Raw genomic sequence first — 20,816 nt, forward strand, 5'->3', positions numbered from 1 at the left:
AGTTTCCTATCGGATTATTGATAGTTCGGACTTGGCGTACCAACTCCACTACTCTACTCAACTTAGAGTTAGATCAACAGGAAAGTTAACAAAAATCACACAACAGAGTTAGCAGGAATATTTGGACAGCTACGTAAACTTACGAGTTACGACTTATAGTGACCGTACATTTATCAGCAGTTAGCACGCACGCGCCAAACGCGCCGCATTTTAGAATTCGTTGTATGAAAATGAAATGATGTGAAACACAGAAATAAATCAAGATAGAACGGCGACGCGCGTGCGTTGCTAAGGAATCGCTCGGGTCAATTTTCGCTTTGCTTGTAGTTAAAACAAATAACTTACCCGTGGCAAGAAATACCTCCTTTTAACCAATTCACTTTCGTTCTTCCGTTTATACAATTAGACACTGCACAATGCTTTTTGGCACAACCGCTCCGGTGTAATCAAGTCGAGACGTGCGCGCTGTCTGAATGAACGTTCAACGAATCTTGTACGACAGAGCAAGATTGAAACACGCGTACTCCACCCGCTTAGCCGTTCTATCTTGATTTATTTCTGTTATGTAAAACCTCGCACATTCGTCCGCACCGTACGCGCCGCATTGCGTGTACTGTGCAGTGCTGACAAAATATGTGCGATCAGCTTTACTCTAGCTTCAGAGAATTAAAATGAATTAAGAAATTCAAATGAATATTTGCGTAGTTATTTAATCGTGTACGAATCCTTAAAAAACTTAATTGGAACGCTGATTGAATGTAGAGGTGTATTTTACTAGCTATTTCTAATATTCACGCGGAGCCCTTATAAACTACAAAGGCTTTGCGGAACCCCAGGAGCTCAGTGGAGCATATTTTGAAAATTACTGCTCTAGATCGTGTCGTTCAAACGAAAAAACTAGTTTAAAATCGGTCCAACTTCGGATACATTTCTCAATTTAACAATATTTACTCACGTAAATTATTATGAACGCCCCTCCTGCGAGAATGAATAATACATTTTCGGGTAGGTGTAAATAAAGTAAATAGAAGTCTCTATATTTATAATATTTAAATAATTGAGTTTGCATTAATTTTCAATAACTATTTGTAATAAATTGAGTGCAATACATACGGATTTCGCGAAGTTTCATGTTATTGGTCTTCTATATAACAAGCAGACCTCCTAACTGAGACACCACCTGCCAGCTGATTGATTTAGCAATTACTTGCAACTTCTACCACGCACAACAAAATGTCACAATTAGACGACATTCAAAAAGCACAACAGAGCTTAGAGGAATGTGTAATGAAGAAGATGGAGGAGCTTCAGGCACAGTTGCAATGCGGAGCTGCCGCGAAGGATACTGTGGCCAAAGTGGCTGAAGAGTTCCGCACTTTTCGTGAGCTCACTTTCTCTATGCTTAGCTTGCTTCGAAAACAAATCGCAGAATGCTCCAAGGCTGCTGCTTTGTGCGTTGATATGACACACGTTTAGTAACAGATTATTCTGATCGTTAAAAGTTTGATGCAAAAGTTCACCTAGGGTGTTCGTATTTATATTTCACTGTGAAAGTGAAAGCGCTGGACAGTGACAGGAACTCATACACGCCCTAAAGTATTATCACTTAACTTTGTTACACCCTGTACATATATAGTCTGTGTATAATACAGTTATACAACAAGTACATATTTAAATATAGAACACTGAACAGCCATTGTCTTGTCACCTGTCACGATGTCATGTCGATGTTTGACAGCGAGTCCGCTGTTATGAATGTCATTATGACACCATTGTGTCTGAATAAGGGTGGTGTTACACTTATCAAAGTTTATTTTTACAAAAATAACGTGTTGAAAAAGGAAAAGGGGCATTTTTGTATGGAATCCGTACCCACCGCTCTAGCACGTTGACACAATAATATTATATCAAATAATGCTTAAAAATTGATACAGTATAGCGGTAGCCAACCATTTCTTGGATGAAGAATAGTATAAGAAATAACTTTATGTAAATGTTGTATTTTAAATAAGAACAATTTAATTTTAAATCAAGAAATGGATCCATTTTCAAACTTCATTTGTTTCAATGAAATAGGCTACAAAACAACGTCGATTTTAATTAAAATTTGACATAGGCATCCATTCCTCTTATATCCCGTCGTCAATAATTCTAACAGACGACGGGAAAGGACACTTCTAGTATAATATATGGAGATTGCCGTACAAAAATGTCTTCCTCGCATTGAAATTGCTATAAAAACGTTTACGCCATCATAAAATTGGCGCGACCTAAAAAGGAAGCTTCGATTTTATGAACACTTACTTGCAATTGTCACGTTAAGATGGTAAGGAGTAAGGACGAACGCTTTTCTTGTTATTAGTTGTTGAAACAAAATTAATTCTGCTTCCCAGTTCCAACATCTGTTAGAAGTTAGCGAGCTAATGCTGATAAATAATGGTTAAAAATATTCTCTAACACGTCAGCATACAAACGATATAAACTCAATCAAAATCAGTTCAATTGAAGGCTACGATGCCGATGACATTAAGAGGCATAACAAATTGTTTATTATAAAGTTTTTTTTTGAAGGCGCTGAGTCTGTTGCCGAGACGTTTTTTTTATAGAATAGCCGATCAAAATAATTATAAAATTGACATAAGACGAGCCGAACGTCAGCGTTACATTAACATTTAACGAACGCTTATTCCATACATCGGTGATTCTATAACGAAGAAGAAGGAAAAGTCTTGCCTAAAGAGCCTGGACCAGTTTTATGTGATTTGGCTAAGATAATAGACAAATCACATAAACACTATCCACAGGGAGGGACATAGGCTACGTTGCGGGAATATTATGAACGTGTCCTGGGGAATTTCTTATTTCCGCGGGTGGATTCTCGCGAAACGTCTAGTGTTCGCGTCAAACGTGTTTTTGTCTTAGTGGGCCCTTAGATGATTAATATTTTTATTGTGCAATATCATTGAACAACATTGAACAACTTATTTGACAATAAGATTGAAAGGCGGGTGCGTTCAATATTAACTCTGGACGGTCAATAATATTGCAGAAGACGTGATATTGCACAATAAAATTTAGTGTTTCAGGGCCCGTTTAGTTAAAGCAGAATCTACTGCCCTCAAAAATATCCTATAAAAAATTATGACCACTGCCCACATACTATATCCTCAAATGATACACATAAAAAACGCACTTGAAATCCAGCTGCAGCTAATAAATAATGCATGGACATTTCGGCGTCGCCATGTACGGAGAGAGCCTTGTGGCATGTCGTGCTCTATTTAAAGTACACCTTGAAAGGTCTACCATCAGTAATTCAGTACCCTAATTTTAATCTAGCATAATAGGGGTTTTATATTATTCCAATCCAGTAATCCAATCCAGTGCTGGATTGAATTACTGGATTGGAATAATGTAAACCGGCCATTAATACAGATCCGATCCTGTCTCCATCAAACAGAAGTGCTTCTCCTATGTCAAACAAAAGTCATGTAAGTGTCTAAACACACCGTGCTGAAGTTCCGCGGCAGAAGTTCGGCATGATTCCACCTGCAATGTATTTTAAATTACCGATGACACACCATGCCGAAATTCCGTCGCGTTATATTGTATGCGTTTGACATTTCTGACGTAATCATGCCGAACTTCTGCCGCGGAACTTCGGCATGGTGTGTTTAGAGTTTAGACACTAATATATTTTCGAGTTTCGACCAACCGACGTGGCGTAGGAGAGGAAGTATAAGTAATTTATATCTGAATAGATGATGCCCGCAACAGCGTTGCACCAAAATTCAATTATCTCGCGGGAACCGTAAATTTTTCCGGAATAAAAAGTATCCTATGTCCTTTCCTGGGACTCAAAGTATGTCCACACCCAGCAAAATCGGTTCAGTTTGGGCGTGAAGACGTAACAGACAAACAGACACATTTTCGCGTTTATAATATTAGTAACTAGTATGGAAGGATATTTTTCGGTTATTTCGGTTGCTACAAGCTTTTTTATTAAATTTTTTCAGCCTATACAAAAGAACTCATCTTATTAATCTCGTTTTAAGGACATCCCCTCAATAAACGTCGAAATAAATTAAAACATAATATCATCTTTTCTACCTTAATTGATATTTCAAGATGTGAGTGCATGAAGTGGGTAACTAGCAATATGAAAAGTGTCGTTTTTTTTTAAACGGAAACTTTCCGACCGGAATTCCGACGAGGATAACTTGAAATCAAAAGAAAGTGGATTTTATGTATAGTCACATATATTAGCCAGATGACTTACTCCCAAAGTGATAATTGCGCATAGAAATTTTCGTAATTTTTCGGCAACGGTCGTATTTCCCGAGCGTCGGAAGACATCGCTGCAAGCGCTGTTTTAAACTTAACTTTAAGAAAAACAGCGCTTTGCAGCGACGTAGAGGCGTCTGATGTTGCTTGGACGTTACCATGGTAACGCCGCTTGGTTTCTCGGTGAGTTATATTAGCACTTATTGACGGACAGGCGCGGCGACAGCGGACAGCGTTTGGCTATAATTATGATATTTACTTCTATTTCCTTTAAACAAGGTGCAAAATGCAAGTGCATGTTTTGGGGCTCATACGTTTCATAGATTCGGGTGTTTTCGTGATTACGACAATTAGCGAAGATTTCCATGCGCATTATTAATTTGGGAGTACTGTAAGTAGGCAAGTAAGCCGTACATTGGTTTGTTCAAATTATAAGAGAAATTATCAAATTAGTTATTGCTCTTATGTTGTAAAATATTAGTTACCCGCTTCATCCACTCACGCCTTCAATAGGTATTTAACATCTTAGGGTTGTGCAAAATAAATACTCGAAATGACAAATTGCGCAGCCCTAGCGCCCTGCGGCGTTCTACGTTTGTAATAAGTAGGGACATCCTTCTCAAACTGCAGGTTGACTATGCTACAAGATTTTTTTAGGAATACTAGATAAAAGCCGAGCTTTGCGAGGGCTCGCGTCGTCACACCTTGGCTGACTGATGATAACACATCTACTTATAAATAAAAATTACTATGTTAAAGCTAAAAAGTGCACCACAAAATGCATGCTCTGATTATATTCCCACTTTCAATAAAAAATTTTGCTAGTAAGATACGTTTGAAAAATGTTTAAAATTAAATATTTATGCGAATTAATGCAAATGTTTCTGCGCATTGTCTTACACAAAGAAAGTGCTGCCAACTAGCGTCTACAATCCGAAACTTGTGCTGTATGAACTTGACATGTGCCAATAGTTCCTACACGTTCGAGGACTGTCCTCAAACACGCTCCTCATAGTCACCCCAGTCGTTTATTTGCCGACACATGTATTATGAGCGGAGCGCGTCGTGATTTTAATTACTTTGCTACGCTCAGGATTCCTCATTCCCCTGGCGACGTGTACGGAGTAACACTACACAGTAAACGCTACTACAACTACCTAACTTAACCGATTTAAGTACTTTTTTCATTAAGAATTAAAGCAAGGATTGAGCTGTGTTCCTATGTTCTATTTTTTTTGTATATTTTAGCCAGTTTTGTTTTCTGGGTGTTTGAACAGAGAGAAAAATCTGGCCATTTTTTTGGGTTTTTGGACGTTCTTATCTTTTTTAATAATAAAATTATGAAAAAAAAAACATAGGGACACGCTTATAGTGGCTATAGATATTCAGGAAAAAATCATAACTCTGCCGGCATTATCCAGGGAGGAAACAGGGGACAACGTTTGTATGGAAAAACGGCGGTGTGGACTCCTCTTAACAGGACTAATAAAATTGAAAATCCATTCATCCAAAAAATCTATTTTTACCTATGTAGATATTAGATTAATGCAAAAGTCTGTCCGTCAGATACTGATGCTCGATCGCATGCATCAATGTAAAATCCCATCGAATATCGATCCTAAGGCTGGCCGCATAAACACATTTTCCGTATTCGATTTCCTATTGTGGAATTACGATTTGGAATTCCGTAAGACTAGAGCAAACATTCGTTTGTCTTCACACGAGAACGCGCCAGCCTACACTTGAAACGTAGGCACGTGCAGAAATTCGTTCCGGCCGGAAAAAACCTAACGTGTGCGGCAATTAATGTATTTTCTACTAATTCCATGCATTAGGATTTCTAAATACGGAACGTGTGTGGCCAGCCTAAAACCTTCCAGAATTTTCCACCAAGATCTCCCGAAAGTACTTGGGCCCCTAGCACCGGACACGGTAATCGAAGTTAGAAGGTCAATAAACGATAACACTGTTTATATGTCACACTCGTTAAAGATTTCCTCATTTATACTGGATGATATTATGTTGTTTTGTTACGGGAGGGATAGTTGTTTTATATTGAACTAGATGAAGCCAGCAACTCGTTTATCGCGCGAGAACCGTACTTTTTTCCGGCATAAAAAGTATCCTATGACCTTTCCCCGGGACTCAAAGTATCTCCATACCAAATTTCAGCAAAATCAGTTCAGCGGTTTGGGCGTGAAGATGTAACAGACAGACAGACACACTTTCGCATTTATAATATTAGTATGGATATGAGTATAGATTTTTAAAACATCATAATATGTTGGCGGTGGTATTGGGTACATTTTTACACATTGTCCTTTAATTATTCTAGATTGACAAGTTAAAAAATTTAATGTGCATGAAAGCTTTAATATTGTAAATGTGTTTATGTTCGTAAAATATTGAAATAGATAATTTTATTAGTCTCGCTAAAGCTCGAGAACGGCTGAAGTCTGAACCGATTTCGCTGATTTTAGCGTTGAAATATTCGTGAAAGACCAGGGATGGTTTATGTTAAGAAGGAAGTGATTCGAAGGTCACCGGGTAAGTAATTAATACCATTAAAAAAATTTAAAAAATACACTCTTTTGCTAAAAGGTGGCTTTCTTGTGTGAGTGTCCATTTGGATGGCTGTCTTATATATATGTTACGCTCAAAGACCGAAAACGCTCAGTGAGCGAAAAAATGGCTCACAACGCGTTGTGGTCATAGTGAAACGGCCACGACGCGAAATACGCGTCGTGGCCCTAGTGAAAACGGCCACGACGCATTCTGGTAATCACAGTAATACCACAAAGCGAAATTCGTGTCGTGGCTGACGTGCTATTCGACCACAACGCGTTGTGGTAATCGAGAAAAGCCATGACGCGTTCTGAGCATTTAAAAACAGCCACGACGCGAATCCGTGTTGTGGCCCTAATGAAAATGGCCACGACGAGTTCTGGTAATCACAGAAATACCACAAAGCGAAATTCGTGTCGTGGCTGACGTGCTATTCGACCACAACGCGTTGTGGTAATCGAGTAACACCATGACGCGTTCTGAGCATTTAAAAACAGCCACGACGCGAATCCGTGTTGTGGCCCTAATGAAAACGGCCACGACGCGTTCTGAAACCGAAATTCGCGTCGTGGCCGTTTCACTATTACCACAACGCGTTGTGAGCCATTTTTTCGCTCACTGAGCGTTTTCGGTCTTTGAGCGTAACATATGTACTCGTATAATATATTATATATTAATATATATTATATACTCGTATAATATATTATATATTAATATTAACATATAATATAAAACTCAAAGGTGACTGACTGACTGACATAATCTATCAACGCACAGCCCAAACCCCTGGACGGATCGGGCTGAAATTTGGCATGCAGATAGATCTCATGACGTAGGCATTCGCTAAGAAAGGATTTTGATCAATTCTACCCCCAATGGATAAAACAGGGGATGAAAGTTTGCATGAAACTTTATCAATTCATACCGATTGGGCTGAGACTAATAAGAAAACGCAAGCGAAGCCGCGGGCAACATGTTACCCTATAACTTTGAAGCACTCATACAGTATTTCATAATCGATTTTACGGGGTTCCTACTCCAATGACGTTATTAACAAGGGCTAAAAGCTTTGTTTTACAACAAATTTTATTACTAGACAATTTTCCTAAGAATCAGCCACACGGAGACACGACGCAGCGTTTTGAAGATATCAATTTTCCTTCGCTTAGGATCAGTCACATAAAGACACGACACGACGCAACGTTTATAACTTATAATATAAGCAATGCAATATTGAGCTTTATTCTCTACGTTTTATCGTGACGTTATCGCTACGTTGTGCTATAATTTAGGCCGGTACGTAGTAAATGGTAGTAATAAGAGTACGAGGCGCAGCTCAAAATTTGAAATAATGCATTAGAGCCCAAATTGGGACTCAGATTGTCAGATTAAGCTAGTATAATACACATCTATTCCTCTTAATTAAAAATAATCTGGATTTCTTGGTTGATAGGCTTAAAAAAGTTATTTTCTAGTATCGAAATATCATCGGATCTGTCAGATTAAGATCAAGAAAAAATCACTAAACAACAATCGCATAAAAACGCAGCGTTTGCGTCCCTGTGTGGCCTGACGCTACGTGAAACAACGCTTATAAGTGCGGTCGGAATTATATAACCTTTGAGTTTCTACGAAAGTCAACCTTATTTCGATTTAATAAAGGTGAATAGTAATAAACAATTTTAACGGTGTCGTTTAATTATTTTATAGGCAATAACTCTTGTTTTATAACGTCGATGTGAAGTTTATCTGAGACTTAGTTGTTGGCAAACGATCAGTATTAACTATTAAGAAAGGAGGTTGTCATTTTGTGTCTAATCGGTTTACATTATTCCAATCCAGTGATTGAATCCAGCGCTGGATTGCTACTGGAATGATGGCTGCTTGGATCATTGGAAAAATGTACAATAATGAAAAATGTATGATATACAAACGTCCAAAGACTTTTTTGGTGGCGGAACCCTTTTAAGTGACATTTTAAAGGATACAAAACAATGTCTCCGTATCGCTCGCGGAGCTCCTACTTGGTTTTTTTAGCCTTTTGAGTATTTATTTAATATTTTTCAATAAATTATAACCTAGCGAAATATTGCAATAACAAACTTACCTATTGTTGTTTTTATATCTAAGCATTGCGATATGTGAGGGAACTGGAGGATTTTTCGCCATTTTTTACTCTTGCCTTTGTTGCTATCGGAGCCACCTGCAAATAAAAAAAAAACGAATATTTTATTATTATCAAAGCAAAGGTAAAAGCTCCTACAAAGAAAGGCTACGACCTTACAGAAAACCGACGTGATAACACTTGTGACTGAAGGGCATCAAAGCTTTACTATAAAAGTTTAAGTTAGGATAGGTTAGGATAGGTTAGATTCTAACCTAACCTATCCTAACTTCTTGTTATTCAAAGTCGGCTGTCTTTGTACGTCAAGTTACTTTTGCAATGTGCCAGACAAAGACAAACAGACACTGTATTCGATGTGTAAATAATTTTAGTAGTGACAGAGTAAGTCAAACATAAATTATAAGTTACGGTTCCCGCGCGATAAACTAATTTTGCAACGGAGTTGAAGGCGTCATCTAGATGACGCCTCCAACTCTGTTTTTTTTATTGTTAATTCCTCCCCCTAACATGATCAGGGCTGTTTTTCTATCTAGCTAGTCTATGCAAGTATATGCCTTTCATAAGGGCAACGTTAAGCAATTACAGCAGTCGTTCGGGCGAAGCGATCTGCGATCGGTCCCCATTTATTAATAGTCTTGAAGCTCCGCTGAGCACCGTATTGAGTCTTTTTTGCTCGCCATCCAACCGAATAATAGTATTAGCATAAGGGCATTCAGTATGATCATTTCGCTGACGACTCATGCGATATTTACATGATGGACAAGCGATTACGAAAGTCTAGATCCTATTTGTCTATCATGATTACCAATATATGTAATATGTACTATCAGAGACGTTGATTCCTAGACAGGTGGCGGACCTAAGTAATTTGGTCGCGTGAAGTCAAACCAATGCCGACATAAGCCGACCACAAACATAGATCCGTCAACTGCCTAGGACTCAATTTCCTCGGTGATACATAAATAAAATGAATTTTAAATTTTTAGTCTCGCCATAGAGTAATAAATACATGTCTCTGGTCTCGCTAAAACTCGAGAACAGTTGAATCAATTTGGCTGATTTTAATCCTAAAACATTATACTTAAAAAAATAAATATAAATAATAATTTTATAAATGCAAATGTGTGTCTGTCTGTCTGTGTGTTACCTCTTCACGCCCGAACCGCTTAACTAATTTTGGTGAAATTGAGTATGGAGATACTTTGAGTTACGGGAAAGGACATAGAATACTTTTTATCCCGGAAAATGTACGGTTCCCGTGCGATATACGAATTTTGAGGCAACGGAGTTGCAGGAGTCATCTAATTCTAATCTACTGTATAAACATAAATAAATGTAAAAGACCGTCTCGCTCAAACTTTTAATGAAATCCATCAAAGTAAAATTAAAAATTACCATAAAAGATCATCGTTCTTATAAAAAGCACCACTATACAGATATATAATAAACACAAAACAATAGAGGAAATAGAGATGTTCAAATCACATTCGTCAGCAAGCAGTAAAAACACAGCGTCAGAAATGTGAAAACAAAAATATAGCCGACAAGAGTGTGGCAGAATCCGACAAACGGACATAAACATAAAGAATTCTCGTATTTCTAACCTCATTCATCCCGGAAAATAAAAAACAGTTTGATTAGTGCCAACATACAAAAACATAACAATCAGGAGCCGGTAAGGGTTGTGGCACACTGGGCGAAGTTGGTGTCACTGGAGATGTTTAATATTAGATATGGGTGTCACCGAATAAATTCACATGGCATACTTTGGCAGATGGCAGATGGATTTTATGGCAGAAAAATTGCATGTGTTTAATTACCCTGTTTATTTATGTATGTATGAATGGCGAGCGCTAAACTAGAGTCGCAACCAGGGAAAAGTGAGCGATGTACATAGAGCTCTATGTATGTACCATCATAATTTCCCAGTAAGTAGCCCCTTGTATTAGCCCACCTAGCTTCTCGTAGTAAGTAAATAATCATACTACAACAACAGCTGTACTACAACACTTTTTATTGTAGACACGTCACACGTCACACGAAATGTGAATGCGCACGCATTTCGCGATTAGACATTTAAGCGGGTTTAACGGTTACCTTTTGCGTTTTTTTTTTATGAAAGAAGGGGGCAAACGAGCAAACGGGTCACCTGATGGAAAGCAACTTCCGTCGCCCATGGACATTCGCAGCATCAGAAGAGCTGCAGGTGCGTTGCCGGCCTTTTAAGAGGGAATAGGGTAATAGGGGAGGGTAGGGATGGGAAGGGAAGGGAATAGGGGAGGATAGGGAAGGAAATTGGGCCTCCGGTAAACTCACTCACTCGGCAAAACACAGCTCAAGCGCTGTTTCACGCCGGTTTTCTGTGAGAACGTGGTATTTCTCCGGTCGAACCGGCCCATTCGTGCCGAAGCATGGCTCTCCCACGTATAAATTTTTTTATACGTGGGAGAGCCATGCTATTGCGTGCCTTTTCTAGTACCAAGTGTGCCATTATCCTTAGCTTTACGGCGGGAAAACTTATCTCCAAGATGGCCGACACTTCGCCGTTCAATTTTGTTTACGACCCGCTTTGCATGCTGAGTGTGGACTGTGGACGGATCAATAGTATATATTTGCGATAAATATAGTGATATAGTGTTCGAACTACATCTAGTAAAGCATTGCCATGAATATTCTTATCTATATGCATACAAATATCCTGTGAATGCAAAAGAAGCTCGATGAAACGTATGAGTATTAATGCTTTGAGGTTGCAAAACAGGACAAGGGACAGTTTTATCCCGAAAAAAATATGGTCCTCGCGCGAGAAACGTATTTTTGCGCAACAAAGTTGTAGACATACAGTACCCATAACAGCACTATGTCGTCTACATACATACGACCTACTAATAAAAAAAATCTACACTATGTGCAGACACAGTTTTAGATATGATATTGAATGTACTGTCACTTCTTGGTGGAAATTCATCTTCAATTAAATAATTATACACTTTCCTTGCACTTATTCCACTTTATTTGTAAATAAAGTAAATAAGTAAATAAAGTGTAATAAGTGCAAGGAAAGTGTATAATTATTTAATTGTTGACACAGTTTTGGTTATACCTACTCGTACTTACGTTTTATCCTTAGCTGTCAACTGACTTAACATTTTTAATTGTATAAATAAGAGGGTTAGTGTGTACAGTGTACGTAATATTAACTTTTACATGTGACATAGCCATTAAAGCTTAATAAATAATAATTTTATAATTATTGTTTATGCTTTTTGAAACACTTCGAAAATCTTCGTACATAATTTTTAGCAGCAAATTACAAATATTATTTTCATTTGGTATGGGTCCTTTTTAATATGGAACGTAACCAATCTCCTTTGATGAAGTAAAAAAACGCGAGTTGCACATTTTTACTTTAAAGTCGCGTCACAAGTCACAACATTGGCCAAAAATTGTGTTTTTTGTATGGGAGCCCCCTTAAATTTTTATTTTATTTAAATATTATTATTAATTATTATTAAAGTACACATATAACAAAAGAATGTGTGGAAAATTTAAGTGCCTACCTCTTGCCAGGTTGATTACGAGCGAAAAAGGCCGAAAAAAAATCACGTTTGTTGTGTGGGAGCCCCCCTTAAATATTTATTTTATTTTTAGTATTTGTTGTTATAGCGCACAGTGTGATAAAAACCTCGATTTTGTTTCACAACGTTTTTCTTTCAAAATACTATAGTTGATAGCTATATAAACATTAGAGTAAAACTCCGAGATCGATATTCTTTGTAGTTATTTTTTTAAAGAGTGTCAAAGTTGGCGTTTTTCTGGGTCAAAAATTTGCATAAAAATTAATTAAAAAAAAACTAATCAAGTAACATTAATTTTGTTTATACCAATTAAACAAGCACTTAATACTTGACTTTTTCTCCGAATTTGGTTAACCTACTGTGATCAAGTAGGCAGATATTTATTTATTTAGTAATTTTAGTTTTTTATTTGTTATTTCGCGATTAGATCGAATTAGAAAAAGTTTTAAGCATGAAATGATAGTGTGAGTAATCCTTTATCAATGTTATCAAAAATCACACTCTAATAACCTCTGTGTCAGAAGTAATATCCAATTCAATTTTTTTTTATAAAATTTCGGATTTTTTTATACCTAGGGTTGTCACTAAAGTTGATATTTTATTTTGTCCGACTACATCAGAAGGTGATTACTGATTAGATACTGTTTGAGCTTATAAAATCATTAATTTACGTCATATTTTTTCACATTTTAGATTTTTTATTATTAGACCTACCTAAACGTGATCCTGATATTTTTTGTATAGGATATCGATTGCGAATTTGCGTATCAACCGGATAAATCAAACAAGAGACCTTTAGTGACAACCTTAGGTACAAAAAATCCGAATTTTTATTAAAAAAATTTAAATACGATATAACTTCTGACACAGAGGTTATTAGAGTGTGATTTTTGATAACATTGATAAAGGATTACTCACACTATCATTTCATGCTTAAAACTTTTTCTAATTCGATCTAATCGCGAAATAAAAAATAAAAAACTAAAATTACTAAATAAATGAGTGGATTTCCCAAACCGCTTTTTTACGCGGCAAGGCTGAAAACTATCCTATTTTTTCTAGATATTGTTTTTATTTTTTGTTTTAATCGTAAAGCACAACGTTTATAATATGGCCCTATCATTATATTTTAAAAATAATTATTATTTTTCAAGAAAATTAAGCAAATATAGGCGATTTCCAATTTTGGTGGCTTGTCGCCGACCTATTTTACTCAATATCAAGATCGATTAACTAAAAACTAGACGTATGATTCGATTTTAATTTTTATGTAGTCGTTTTATAATAGTTGATCATTCAAAATATATCAATTTTATTATATTAAGTACTGTAGTATAGTTTTACAGGCACAATTTAGGTCTGTCGCCGAGAATTTTCCAATTTTGGTGTCATTTACAAAACGATATTTCTACAAAACACCAGTGATTCCCAAAGCATACAAATTACGTCATGCACTTCATTTAGTCCCGCGCTAACCGGCTTAGGAGGTCGTTGTGTGCTGTGCCGTACCAGTTTCCCGCCAAAAATGTAAGTAAACCGTTTCATTGCAACACCCCCGATTTTATGCAATTTTGGTGTACTTAAATAATCATACTTGTGGCAGTAATATTTTATTGTTATTTTGAGTAATGGTAGAGCTTTGGTTTGTTTATTGTTTAGTAAATATGTTATTATTTTAGTACACGTAGTTTTTTTTTAAGAATTTTTTTCTCGCAATTTCCAATTTTGGTGGGACAATTTTGGTGGTTTTGGTGGCATTTTTAGACCCACCAAAATTGCTTCATCACACCAAAATTAGAAAATTTAAATAAAAATGTTTATTTACTTACACCAACATTGCTTCATGAGACCAAAATTATAAAATCAATTGATAAATCTAATTAAATATTAATGTAATTACTATTAAATCGAATATAAGTCGAAATATTAGGATAATAGCACAATGTATCGCCTTGTGCCCTCTTTTCCCTTGCCTCGTAATTTTACTATGTACTTTCATGTCTATAATATTGTTTTTTTTACTGCATTGAATTTTGAACTAATTGAGCGCGCTCGCACGTATCTTATGAAGTTAATTTATTATCATTGATATTTGTTCTTTTCTCCTAAAATTGGATATTTATATGGTTTCTTTAGTACATACTGTATTAAAAAATATTTAGGAAGATATTGGGACATAGGTCGTATTACAATTGTGTCCCTTTTCTACTTTGGCTATTAACTATACCTATTCGAGATAACAGCGCTGAAAGAGTAACTTTTTTTACTTTTGTGTGAGCAAACTCATAATGCTACGGGACTTGCCCATACAAATCACAAAAAATGCTGATACTTTCACAGTAAACTCTATAAGGGTATACATAACACTATTTTTTTATCCTGTAGATAGATATTTTCAAATTAAGAAGGTATTCTGTTACAGGAAGCCGAAGAAAAAAACTAAACAAACTAGAGCAGAGCAGTTACAAAGAAAGAGAGAGTCTGAAAAAAAGAGAAAAGAAAACATCAGAAAAGATCCCCTCAAGCTTGAAGAACTGAGAAGAAAAGAACGCGAAAGATACCACAGAAAGAAAGCTGAAGGCAAAATTGTACCGTTGTCCGAATTACCACCTCGAGCCCGTAGACTGAAACAGAGACGAAATTATATTAACTTCAAAGCGTACTGTGAAACAAAAAAAAGAAGAGGTTCACCTTCAATACTGTCCAGCTACATTCCACTACATAATTTATCCATCGAAACAACGTCACAGCAAACACATCAGCCAATTTCAAATTCACCTCGAGTTTTGCGATCCCATAACAAAAGTCTTACTTTTACCGTTGAAGCTGCTCCTGCTGCTCCGATTGAAGAAACATTATCCATCGATGCTATTCAAAGAAGTACACCTGTTAATGAGACCGCTTCTCCATTTATAAGTCCCAACATAAGCTGCATAAACTCTCCCAGTTCTATGTCTGGGCGAAACAGTCCGCAGTCAGATATTTCTACAAGCACTAGCATCTTTAAACGAGAACTGAACGACCAACTTAGAAAATACCGAGAACAGAAAAAGTCCCAAATAAGATTACTTAAGAAAGCTCTTCTGAAGGAACAACAACAAAAGTTTTTGTATAGAAAAAGACTTGAGGGGTTGGAAAAAAAGATGAAGATAAGTCCAAAAAAAGTTGAGTGTAGCAAACGCATGGTAAATCCTAAAAAAATCAGTCCTAAACAAAAAAAACTACGCAATCTTGTGAAAAACTTCTTTGAAGATGATGAAAATAGTCGAATATGTCCAGGCAAGCAAGATTATATAACAAGAGGTGGTTTGAGAAAGCAAAAACGATATTGGAATGATTCTTTAAGAAATTTATATCGAAATTATCTTGAGAATGGGTACCCACCTATAAGCTATATTACTTTTACAAGAATGAGACCATTTTGGGTAATTAAGCCAAGAATCGAAAACCGTAAGACGTGCATGTGTAAAACGCATGCTAATATGGAGTTTGTGATATCATCTCTGAAGAACAACAAGATTATTCTTGAAAATTCCATAACAGCGGTCTTAAATACTTTGACTTGTGAAAAAACTACGGTTGACTGTTTACTACGTAAATGTGAGGTTTGTTGTAATAAAATGTTAAGTGGTACATTTTTTTTTCTTAATAAAATATGTTGCCCAGTCATGGGATCATCTTTCAAACTAGACAATCATATTAAGATGATATTTTGTTAAAATATGCTACATATTCGGTTAGTCTTTAAAATATATAAGTAGGTACAGCCATTAGGATTCATCTTTTAAATATGCTAGTACATTGTTCTGTCCATCTTTAAAGCTGCACACTAGCTTGAAATGACATGAATTTTAAGGTAAAGTTATTCAGGCAGGCAAGTAGATCTGTTACCAAAGGCAATTTTTATTTTTATTTTTTATTTTTTTACTGCAGTACAAGGTTTTTTCCATCCAAATATAATTTTGGTGGGGTGTAACAATTTTGGTGGTATCATTTTCAATTTTGGTGTCAAAAAACCAATTTTGGTGGGAGGTCAAATTCGGTGTCAGGAATAACATGATTATTTAAAGGAATATTCTTATTCTTGTTGATAATTTAATTAAAAGATAGTACTCTCTAACACCTAAAATCAAATTGAATAAAAAAAAATCATAAACAAAAATTTCCACCAAAATTAGTAAAAAAATGCTAGTTGTTGAAATCCACTCAAATAAATATCTGCCTACTTGATCACAGTAGGTTAACCAAATTCGGAGAAAAAGTAAAGTATTAAGTGCTTGTTCAATTGGTATATACAAAATTAATGTTACTTGATTAGTTTTTTTTTAATTAATTTTTATGCAAATTTTTGACCCAGAAAAACGCTAACTTTGACACTCTTTAAAAAAATAACTACAAAGAATATCGATCTCGGAGTTTTACTCTAATGTTTATATAGCTATCAACTATAGTATTTTGAAAGAAAAACGCGGTGAAACAAAATCGAGGTTTTTATCACACTGTGTAGCGGCAACAGACATACACAAGTCACAATCTGTGAAAATTTCAGTAGCCTAGCTATAGCGGTTATTGAGTTACAGCCTAGAGACAGACGGACAGACGGACAGACATCGAAGTCTCCGTAATAGGGTCCCGTTTTTACCCTTTGGGTACGGAACCCTAAAAATCGATATAGCTACAGCCAAATTATCAAGGCGTCGCCTTAAGGAGTGAGCACACTGAGAGGGGCCGTGCCGGGGCTCAGCGTGCCGGGGCTCATCGCAAAAATCCGCCTCCATACAATTTTTATGGATGCGGAAATCCGCTGCGCCCCGACACAGTGTGCGATACGCGCATCCGCTTCCATACAAATTGTATGGAGGCGGATTTTTGCGATGAGCCCCGGCCCCCGGCACGCTGACCCCCGGCACGGCCCGTCTCAGTGTGCTCACTCCTTTAACCCGCGTTTTGGGCTAGTTGGTTAATACGCCACTACGCTTACTTAGGCCATATACGGTCTAAATTAAGACCTCTGCTCCATATCGGTAAGCCAGGCAATTACTGAGTAGGGCCGCATCGAATAACGATTAACGTTTTTTTCTGCCTTCACACTTGCCAAATAGTACGGCTTAAGGGTGTGGCACACTGAGAATAGATAGATACTTTCCGCCGCCGTTTCACGCGAAAAATATACCATCTTCATCACCTTGATGAGTGTCAGCCTGCTTTTTTTTTTAAGGAGGGGAAATGCATTACGCATCCCCCGCCCTCTCGGGGGAAAGGGCAGGGGTATGTCGGACTCCCTCCGCAGAGGTTTACCGACTAAAACCCCCCCCTGCCCTCGTCAACGCTACACACGGAGGAGCGGGATCGCTACGCATTCTACCGCGTCCTCCGCAGCGCTTGCCGCTTCCGGCACCACAATCACTGCAGCAGCCTATGCCGCCGCCTGTCTTCACCGAGAGGCTCCCCGGGCACCGGGGGAGCCTTTCTCCTCGGGGAAGTGTCAACCTCCTACCGTGCGTTTTAGCGTAAAGGTAGAAGTCGGAAGCCGGCTACATGAAGCAGGCGGCTGCAGACGGTGTGTCGTCGCGACGCTACACTACTGGTTTCTATGTATTTCTATGAATAAGTGTCGCTAGCTTCGTGTCGCTAACTACAATTTCATAGAAAAACATACAAATCAGAAGTCCCGCTGCGACAGGTCGTCTGCGGTTTTTTTTTATTTTTTTATCGAACAAATGGCCCACCACACATTCCCACCACTGCAACTCCTGTGTCGCCAGGATCAACGGTGGTAACCAAACCCTTTGATATGATCTCAGGGATGCCCGAGGGACAAGCTAAATCTGTCTTGGGACCCGCAACGAAATTAATCAGAAGAAAGAAAAGGAGTAGGAGAAATCCAATTTCCCTCCCCAAGCAAAGCGGGAGACAGATAAATTTTCGTGACATTAATGTCCGAACAAAGGGGAAGCACCACGGGAAAATAAGTAAATTGTATTAAGCCTACTAAATAATATAAGCTTTTAAAAATGACCTTTACTTAAAGTGACAAGATTGTGTTGGATTGTTTCCAATAGTATGTAGGAATAATGAGTGGCCGCCACAAAGGAAGATCTTCCGACCGAGCGATGTGTTATGCTCGATCAGGTCGAAGCCCACGTGATAGATCTCAGCTGTCGTATATATACCGACGCGCTCAGAAAACTTTGATAGCGCGATGCAGGAATGTTAGGCGAATTGTGGTACGGCCACAAGTATTTATGACAAAAACGTTTGAAAGCACGGAAATTCTTTGCGCTGCCTACGAAATCATCGTTCGCTTCGATGCGCGTTTATTGACGATGACGCGTTTAAGCGTGATGAGCTGGTGGCATACCAGCCAGGCTGGCTATCGGTGGCGCAGGAGCGAGAACAGTGGAAGATCCTGGGGGAGGCCTTTGCCCAGCAGTGGGAGTTGGGACACTATAGGGCAATAAAGTGGGAAACTATAGAGTAATAAAAAAAGAAATATTATATTGTTGTTCCTCAGTGTGCAACTCGCTTAACATTATGGGATCATACAACTTACAAGTGTAACGAGCACATTTTTTGTGTCATCGAAACACGGTCAGTATTTTCATAATCTCGCAGTAGACTAGCGTAGGAAAATATTACAAGAAAATCTACCATGACAAATGTAGTATATTGATAAAATATAAAGATGGCCGCACTACCAATCAGAGTGGTGGCTTGGAGAAGATGGCCGTCAGACGTGAGCGGTGAGAGCTGTCGTCCACTTCTTTACCGGCCACCACCGAGAGTAGAGCGTTCAGTGATATAGTATTCTGTGTTTAATTTATTCCTCCAACGACAATGTACAAATTGTACAACAAAAGCTCCAATGCAAATATCAAAACCTTCATAATTCAAAGAAAAAAAATAATGAGGCTGCGACCGCGTCTGTATCTATTACCGACACTTCACATAGGCAAACGCGTTGGCAAGCGCGCTGGTCCAGACACTGGCTCAATGTGTAGAACGGGCGTTGGCGCATTGGCGGATGACACACTATTCCGTCCGTATTTTGCATGCGTTTGACATTGCGGACGTATCATGCGGAATTTACGCCGCGTAACTTCGGCCTGCATAGCTAGCATAAGCACGTAGACAAACGAAAGAAACTAAATTTTTGACAGTTTTACCGGAAAAACATTGGAGAAAAAGATTATTTTGTATCTCGATATCTTCCGCTTTTGAAAATCTATAGAAAATCTTTAAGTCAAGCATGACGAACCGCTTTTGACATTTAGTTTCTTGATTCTTTTTTTTTATTTTTATTATGGCACTTGGCTATAAAACCATGGCTAGTGTCGAGTAAATGGCGGCAAATTCAAAAAATCGATGTATAGCAACCCTGTCTATAGCCGGAATTATAGTTTTGATCTACAAACTACGAATAAGCCGAAGTGCCATAATAAAAAAAATCAAGAAACTAAATGTCAAAAAAATTATTGCCGTTGCTATAACGGTTGCTATGGAAAGAGTTTCTTGTCTTTGTCCACTGAAACTCAAGTCGATGGGTGGCGCCATGCTCAGGAAAAAGATATGTAGACGTGGGAAAGAAACTGCCATTACTTTCTTCCGAAGAATCGACTGGGCAACGGCGTGCTAGCTATGCTGGTGTGCTTCGTTCTTTCTACGACTTTCAAAAAGTGTATCATGATACCCATCTATAATATAAAAATGAGTTGCTGAATGTGTTGCTAAGTGCAAAACTCGAGAACGGTTGGACCGATTTCGCTAATTCTTTTTTTTTAATATTCCTTGAAGTACGAGGATGGTTCTTACGAAGAGAAAAATTCTAAAAAAAAAATTCTATACTCCCATACAAAAGATTTGTGATAATACTTAAAAGTCAATTTGAACTTTAATACCACTAAACCTAAAATACACAAATTTCTTTATATATATAAAAATGGATTTTCAATTGTGTTAGTAATGCTAAAACTCGAAAACGGCTGAACGGATTGGGCTGATTTTAGTCTTAAAATATTCATAGAAGCCTAAGGAAGGTTTTAAAGTGACACGAAGTTCACCGGGGCAACTAGTTTTGAATAAAAATATATTTTATTTTATTTATTTATTTAGACACTTAGATGCTAGCCGGCGCGCTTTCGAGCTTGCCGCGCGGTGTCGGTAGCATCAAAGGACGTTTTTCGCAAACTCGCAAGCGTGTGGATTACTCACAAGCGCGTTAGCAAGCGTACCGCCAGCGCGTTGGCAAATGCGCTTGCCTATGT

General features: G+C 37.6%; 1 protein-coding gene across 2 annotated transcripts in view; it reads right to left on the bottom strand.

The window, feature by feature from the left end:
* Positions 1-20,816, bottom strand: part of LOC121737650 (G protein-coupled receptor kinase 2) — a 54,566-nt gene that overhangs the window by 26,454 nt on the left and 7,296 nt on the right. For both annotated transcript variants that reach the window (XM_042129312.1, XM_042129311.1), the window contains exon 2: positions 8,957-9,052. In XM_042129312.1, the coding sequence (XP_041985246.1) occupies positions 8,957-9,052 (96 nt within the window). The remainder of the gene's footprint in view (positions 1-8,956; positions 9,053-20,816) is intronic.

The sequence above is a fragment of the Aricia agestis genome, chromosome 21, assembly GCF_905147365.1.
Source record: "Aricia agestis chromosome 21, ilAriAges1.1, whole genome shotgun sequence".
In the NCBI taxonomy this organism is placed as follows: Eukaryota; Metazoa; Arthropoda; class Insecta; order Lepidoptera; family Lycaenidae; genus Aricia; species Aricia agestis.